Below are 7,500 nucleotides of genomic sequence, written 5' to 3'. Positions count from 1 at the left end.
TGTCTGCATTGTGTTGTATTTAAGTCCTTTTGTTTTTTACGTGCATGTGGATACACATATGTCTACATCGTGGTATATCTATGCCATTCTGTTTTATTCGTGCAGATAGTCCTGTGTATGTGTGTGCCTGTACATACATATGCCATGTAAAAATGTGCACTACGGGAATACCTCGAGGTTTTACCGTCACTTACCCACATCTGTATACTATACTCTTTCTCCTCAACTCGCAGACACAACCAATCACAACCAACACACAGAGAACCAACTGGCAGCATCCAAATTGAACGCGAGCATATGGACAGATCTGTGCAACCAAGCCCAGGTGCTCACGTCCAGTACCCACGGTAAAGTTCGGTCCTTCGAGTCCATTGAACAAGCGGTGAGATGGGTGCACTCGCCCGAGGCAAGCGGGGCATGCCCTGGCACACACACAGAGGACGTGCGCGTGTTTGTATGTGGAAGCTTGCATCTGGTTGGGGGTGTCCTGGCGAACGTGGGGTACGGGCAATGAGGAGAGTGGCGTTATAGACCCGTGTGTATTATCATTTGTTTGTAAAAGTAGCTAGTTTAGTGAAGAATGATCGCGTAGCGCGTGGCAGGTGCTGTGTATGGAAGAGTACATACTCTCCAATAACAATGCAATTGCGGCAGCAAGCGAGTATGCCAGATATGTCATCTCATGGAAAGAACACGCCAGTTATGACCCCGCCGAAAGGGACATGGTCAGGATTAGACCATCGGAGAATGAAGGGTATCTGGCAACAAGCACGCACATGCAACTCTCTGTTGGGGAAGCGCACAAAGTGGGCAGTAACACTTACCTACCTAGGATAACCATACATAGAGCATGTCAATGTGTACGTATGTAAGTGGAACCTGAAGCACACAAAGTGGGCAGTAATACTTACCTGCCTAGGATAATCATGCATAGAACATGTCAATGTGTACGTATGTAAGTGGAACCTGCTTAGTGTTCAAACGCAGCACGCTAGGCCAGTTCTAGTTGCGTCCATGTCCCCCAAGATGTGGTTGTGCCTATGTCGGAGACTGGGTGTACCGTAGTCTTAGTCTGTGCTCGTATGGTTAGTGATCGATCGGTAGAGTCCGTCCACCAGACCAGTCAGCCCCAGTACGGAAGCATGGTGTGATCTTGATAGTATGAATGGTTAGGGAATGAGGTATATGTCTCACTTGGGAGAACGCAAAATGTATACCCACTACAAGTGCAGCGTGTAGTCTTAATTCAAGTGATAGTGGCCATTTAAGCGCCAAAGCCTACTACGGGTGTGTCACCGAGGATCAGGTATAAGTAGAAGTGACGTTTATAATTGCAAGAAACGTCTGATTCTAATCAGTTCGTATATTGTGCCCTGTTTGTTGACAAGCTAGACCTTAGAGTATAGTTAGAGAACAACTGGACTGATGTTCGTCCGGAGGAAAAGGCAGCACACCATTGAGCTTAGGGTTGGACCTCGGTCGAAGGAAGAGTCGAGATGTAACCACAAAGAGTGCCTCCCGAGCGAACAGTTGAGGAGTAGCTTCGCTGGAACGAAGGCTATCTCAATATGACGCGCTATAAAAGAATACAATAATTTGGATTTGACCGGGGTAAGTCTCGTATCGTCCTGCGACTAGCATGGTTGTCAAATGATTCTCGATGACATGTGGCTGGAGATAGCATTTAAGTATGGTTGTAGCTGTATAGTATCTTTTATGTGGATACCTAATCATATTTATAAGCTGTAAGCGAAGGGGGAGGGTACGCGCGTGCTGAAGAATGCCTGGTCTCGCAAATATGCTGTGTCGGACTAGGACTAGATACAACTACCAACCCACGGTACATTGGGAGCTTAGATGGCATACTTAACTAATTTAGGAAATTCAGCCTAAGTCTCAACCGGACAGTCATTCCGGGTATCTACTTTGGCTTCATGCTTGTGTCCATTTTTTTAAAGTGCACTTTCGCGCACACATGCTTTCACGTCAATGACTTTCATTAGGGGTAGGCTTGATTATATAAGAGACAATCGTGCTGGTCAGGTGCGCCTCCGTATCCTTCATGCGCCATAGCAGCATAGACCTTCATGCGCCATAGCAGCATAGACCTCCATGCGCCATAGCCGCGTAGCATAAGGCAGTCGATTAAGCCACCTCTGGAACTGTTTACCCTTCTACACACCGCCGATCTTCAGAAGGCACTCGGACAGACAGCACCTATCAATCCCACCTAGACAGCACCTAGCAAACCCACCTCAGGCCCAGCACAAGGGTGGGCAAGTAGCATCATCCAACTCCGCATAGACCTTGGCTTCAGTGCCCTCCAATGTATCGGGAGCCGAAGTAATTACTTCTGCAGCACGGGCTACTGTCTCTTGTGCTGTTGTCAGGAACCGGGTCCCCAGTCGACGGGTGCGCCAGCGCACTCGCCAACCCAGCAAAGGTTACGGTGAATATGAAGAATTCCATGGTTATTTGTAGGCTATATGACCAAAGATGTCTACGGAGATGTGTCGCGAGACTGTTACTATCGTATTTTCCATATTCCCTCTTATATATGCTTACCAGAAAAACTGTACTTATGTGCCACTCAAAACGGCGTCCCTATTGTGACCCTGTATCATATATTTTTTGCATTTATAATCCTGTCAATAATCAATCATGCCACATATATACCTGTACGCACTTCACTGTAAAGATATTCGTTGTCACAGGATGTTCATATAAATACACTCGTCCTTCATATTTTATGTCGGTCCAGCGACACCTGTATTGTGTTATCTTGTATCAAGATTTTTTCTGCATTTATACCCCGTATATTTTAAAAGAACTATATTCTATGCAAAGAAATTTGCACTTTACAGACCCACCAAAGGTGTGTATGTAGCGTCACATGACATTTATATACGTTCCTCATTATTACGCACGCTTGAACATGTAATCTTCTCCCGGTCTGGAACAGGCCAAGCTGGCGAGTGGTGATACATTCCAAGAAGCTCTACATAGTATCCGAAGTTATGCAGCTGAATTTAAAAAACAGTACCCCGAGTTATTTATTTTTGTTACTCGAATTATCGCGCCGTTGACCTCTGCTTCAAATGTTGAGCTATCCATATAAATTCTTTACCGTATAAATACTGAAAGTGTTCCTGATTTTGGGTGAGGCCGATCGACCTAAAAGTTAAAGCACTCTCTGACTCTTGAGTAAACTGACAGGATTGATTTTACTATAAAATACTCCTTTTTTACTCTTTCCACAATTGTTGTGAACGCTTGGAGTCACTTTGATTTCACGACCACGACGACATAATTGCCCAACCCATTGAAGTGTGTATCGTTTTTAACCTGAATGGACATCGATTTTAGCTTGATTGGGTATCGTTTTCAGCTTGGATGGGTATCGTTTTTAGCTTGGATGGGTATCGTTTTAGCTTGAATGGGTATTCTTTTTAGCTTGAACGCTCTGAAGGTTAGTGAACTTCCTGTAGAGGTATGTACATAGTGTTTGATTCTAAGCTGAGAGACTCGGTGGGTGATGCTGAAGCACATTTTGTACTCTGACTCTTCGAATGGAACGGACGGTAGCACTCCGTCAGTATCAGATATCTCATCCATACCGCGGAAGTGGGAAGGTACACGTCAAAGCACTTACCAATATGGTCAAAAAGAAGGCTATTGACAGTAGCTTCATACTTTGGGGTTCAATTTTTCGAGCAGATCTTAACTCGCAATACTGTTGGCTTGAATTATCTTCTACCACGCCCTATTCGGGATTTACCAGCTCGGCCACTGTGTCCACCCTTCTGCAAGTCAGCGCAGTGTGATGCTCACAATTTACACAGTCAATCCTCTGTCAGCGGGCCAAAGGTGTAGATGCAGTAGCACCCACGTGATATAGCTAAATATGGTAGCTGGTACACATACTTGACCACGTGGCGGTTGTGTACAGTGTACACCCTTCTGCGGAGGTGCTCAGTTTGTCAGTTATTTGGTTGGCAAAGATATAAGTTCAAAATACTCCATCGTGACAACCTGTAAAACATATGTTGAGTTGTCCGAGCTAATCATGTATTTGTTGACGTATTTTAGGTCTTTACCGCCCTGCTCGCTAAGCTGTAATTTATATTGTCTTAGTATTCTTTCACGCACCAAATGTGAAGACTAAGTAGCTTGCTTTCTGAAGTCGTGGGGTACCAAAGGTACTTATATTGTCAGCAGGATACGTACCGCCACCAGTTGTATATCATGCAACTTGCACAACAATTGTGCGCCAGCGGAAAGGTGAGTCCTAACATATTTTATGTGCATTCTGTATATTTTTGTCAGTCTGCCTTCTTACTAAGTTCAATAGTATATATAAACGTTTGTTTATCAACCAGCTTATGCCGCCTACGACATATTACGCTTTCGCGGAAAGACCAGGCACATGAGTATATATATATATATATATATATATGATGCTCCACCTAGTCATCTACCTTCTCAATGTCAGCGTGATGAACTCGTTACTGACAGTATTTATGAAGGTTTTTCATTTGTTGATGTGTACTTGAATCTAAACTTACGCCGCCACGGCAAGGTCCAGGCCGTATAACCAATTCACTGTTCCTGAGATCTTCACGAATTAAAACATGCTCAGGAATCATGAGACCTGTATCCCAAGAGCTCAATACAGGATTTGAATCGGAGGATGCGATAGGAGTTATCCCTCGGCAGTCTACGCTTCGACCAATTGACGCCAAATATCGTGCGTTTAGGTTTGTCAACTGACGCGCATGGCCGTGTATGCCAATTATTTTTTTTGCGACAATGCGTAAGCGTCGCTTCATGGTACACTTATGTTTAGTGTACACAGGGCATTGTTGCATTGACTTAAAAGGCTGTTGGTTCTATTGAAGAACCTATGGGCTGCGTAGAATTGATAAACTTCTAACCTCTTAGGTATCCACCGAATGCCGAGGGTTTGGGGCTATGCGCGTTCGGGATGACGACGATCATCCTCAGTTTTGTCAACCTCGGTAAGGGCACTTCAATCGAATCCAAATGTTCAAGGAAAGTATCAGGGAGTTTATTATAGTAGTTCACGATAGAGCGATAGTCCCTTAAGAATTCTATTGAACGCATACATGACCCCAGTGACCTACATGTTTACATACTGAACAAATATATCGAAAAAATATCACTAACGTAGGTGTGGCCGAAGATGAATCGTTGGGTCTTGCGGCTTCATTCGCTGTCTTTCATGGTGGCCTGGCTCAACTGATCGCAGGACTATTCGAGTTGCATTTACACAGATTTCTAAGCGGTAGGTATTTTGCGCAAGGTCAAACACCAAAGATCCGGACGCACGTGACAAAGATATCACAAATGCCGATACGTGATATCTTAGATTTCCGTGCTCTCAAGGCTACCAATATAAAAACAGTATATATAGTCGACGTTACTTGGTACCACAGTGCTCATACAATCAAGTATCTATATGCTTTTACGTTATATCGCTATAGTCGGCAACCCTTCGGATCTTCTCCATCCGGACCCCGGTTCTCATTTGTTCCTGCACACAATCCGTATACACATTTTCACACAGGAACCGCTTTCGTAACATATGGCGTATTCTGGCTATCCTGGGGACTTTATGAACTTCTTCTGGCCACCAACGCCATACCCGCCCCTTCCCCTCCAGTTCCTACTGCGAAGTGTGTGTGGTTCTGTGTTTGGGGCGTCTTCACGGCGCTGTTGTCATTCACCACCTTCTACGCGCCCAAAACCACGCGTGCTATCCAATCAGTGTTGTGTACTTTGGCAATGGTGTTCTTCTTCCTCGCTGGAGGAGTGTACAGGTGAGTATGTGTTCCCAAAGCAGTGCGCGACCCGATGGTATATTTTGGACCGAATGGCCAACCATTTAAGTCACCTCGCGATTTCGCTTTCCGATTTACTTTGGCGAATTTAGGACTTCACCTGTTTCATCAAACGACACCTGCTTCTCGACTTTTTTGTGTTAAAGACGGGAGATCTCGTCGATAAATACAACACATATCCCGTCCCCATCTAAATCCTGCACCTGTCGTACTCGGCATCAAGCAGCGATGTGGTCCAGGTAATAGGAGGGGCCCTAGGCGTGCTATGCGGTAGTTTGGCCGTATACACAGGATTTGCCGAACTTTTGCTGCTCATAACAAGAGGTGAGGAAATACTGCCGTTATTCCGCGTGGAAAAGAACAGTGACTCTGAACCACACCGTGCTTCCAGACTCGAAGCCTTACAGCGAAGTGCCTAGGTTGAATGACAATTGTCTGAAGCGAAATGTATAAAACAAGGATATCTTCGAGGTATCCTTACTTTATGTGGCTGGCTATGCGTATTAATGATATGTTTCCAGAACTTAGCGGACAGCCATATGTAAGATGTGTATACTATGGACTATCTAGTGCAGTGTTGACAAATTCAATGTGTGCGAGAACACATCCTAACACAACAGAACTTAACGGTCAGTCAAATGTGAGATGTGTGTAGTATGTGATATGTATGTAGTATGGACTATTTAGTGCAGTGTTTGCCAATTCAATGTGCGCGAGAACACACCCTAACGTAACAGCAGAGTAAAATCTGAGTTCAAACGACATACATATTGGATTAGCCAGTCAAAAACATCAATTGGAATAATAGCAGCAACATATGGGGGTTGGGGGGTAAAGCGAGCACAGGGTATGATAAGTGGACTTCTGGTGTTATTAAACCAGAGTTTATTATTAGTAGACCGGGGGCTTGATAATCCAGGGCCACTGGATACTTATTGACTGACACCATTCGATAGCCGCACGACAAGCAAACCAGTGAAGCTCTTAAATATCCCAGCCCGGCTACCTTAGGAGCAGTATATAGCATATGTATCAGAACTCAAGAGACTGAGCCCCCATCCTTCAAGGCAGCTATCAGCGGAAATAATAGTACGCTGAGATCAAGTCCCATGGCAGCCATGTGAAGTCATCGTACTGCATTTAGAACCCCAACCAGCCGAACCAGCCCTTTGAGGCGCAGCCGAAGTTGAGTAGCTTGGCGAAGGCCTTTGAGAAATCAGCGAAGAAGAGCTCTTCATCCTTGGCGTACATCTCCACGTACTTCTTGAACTCAGAGTCCCAAACTAGAGCCATGTCAGCGGGCAGCATCATGAGTTCGCCGGTGGGGTCCTATTCAGAGTGACCAGTGGGTGTATGAACACAAAGAGGCCGAAGATAGGTGTAGATAGAATGTGATATCAGACAAGCCAAGAGACGGTTACAATCACATGCACATATACCATTCACCATATATATATACTTATATATATATACATACACACATACATACATACATAAATATATATACATATATACTATAATATATATATATATATGTGTGTGTATATATATATATATATATATTATATATATATATATATATATATATATATATATATATTATTATATATATNTATATATATTGTGTGTGTGTGTCGTG

At 44.1% G+C, this 7,500-nt stretch overlaps 2 protein-coding genes across 2 annotated transcripts in view; both read left to right on the top strand.

The window, feature by feature from the left end:
• Positions 1-514, top strand: part of SARC_03566 (hypothetical protein) — a gene marked incomplete at both ends in the record, with an annotated part of 9,163 nt that extends 8,649 nt beyond the window's left edge. Inside the window, one exon of the mRNA XM_014302632.1 lies at positions 234-514. Coding sequence (XP_014158107.1) covers positions 234-514 — 281 coding nt within the window. The remainder of the gene's footprint in view (positions 1-233) is intronic.
• Positions 515-4,644: 4,130 nt separating this feature from the next.
• Positions 4,645-6,280, top strand: SARC_03565 (hypothetical protein; the record flags this gene model as incomplete). Its single annotated transcript, XM_014302631.1, has 5 exons — positions 4,645-4,757; positions 4,942-5,018; positions 5,192-5,305; positions 5,588-5,840; positions 6,088-6,280. The coding sequence occupies 5 exons, from the start codon at positions 4,645-4,647 to the stop codon at positions 6,278-6,280; spliced, it is 750 nt and encodes a 249-aa protein (XP_014158106.1).
• Positions 6,281-7,500: the final 1,220 nt, after the last annotated feature.

Source organism: Sphaeroforma arctica (assembly GCF_001186125.1).
Source record: "Sphaeroforma arctica JP610 unplaced genomic scaffold supercont1.184, whole genome shotgun sequence".
Taxonomy (NCBI): Eukaryota; class Ichthyosporea; order Ichthyophonida; genus Sphaeroforma; species Sphaeroforma arctica.
The sequence above is the reverse complement of the archived record's forward strand: the minus strand, read 5'-3'. Positions and strand labels throughout refer to the sequence as shown.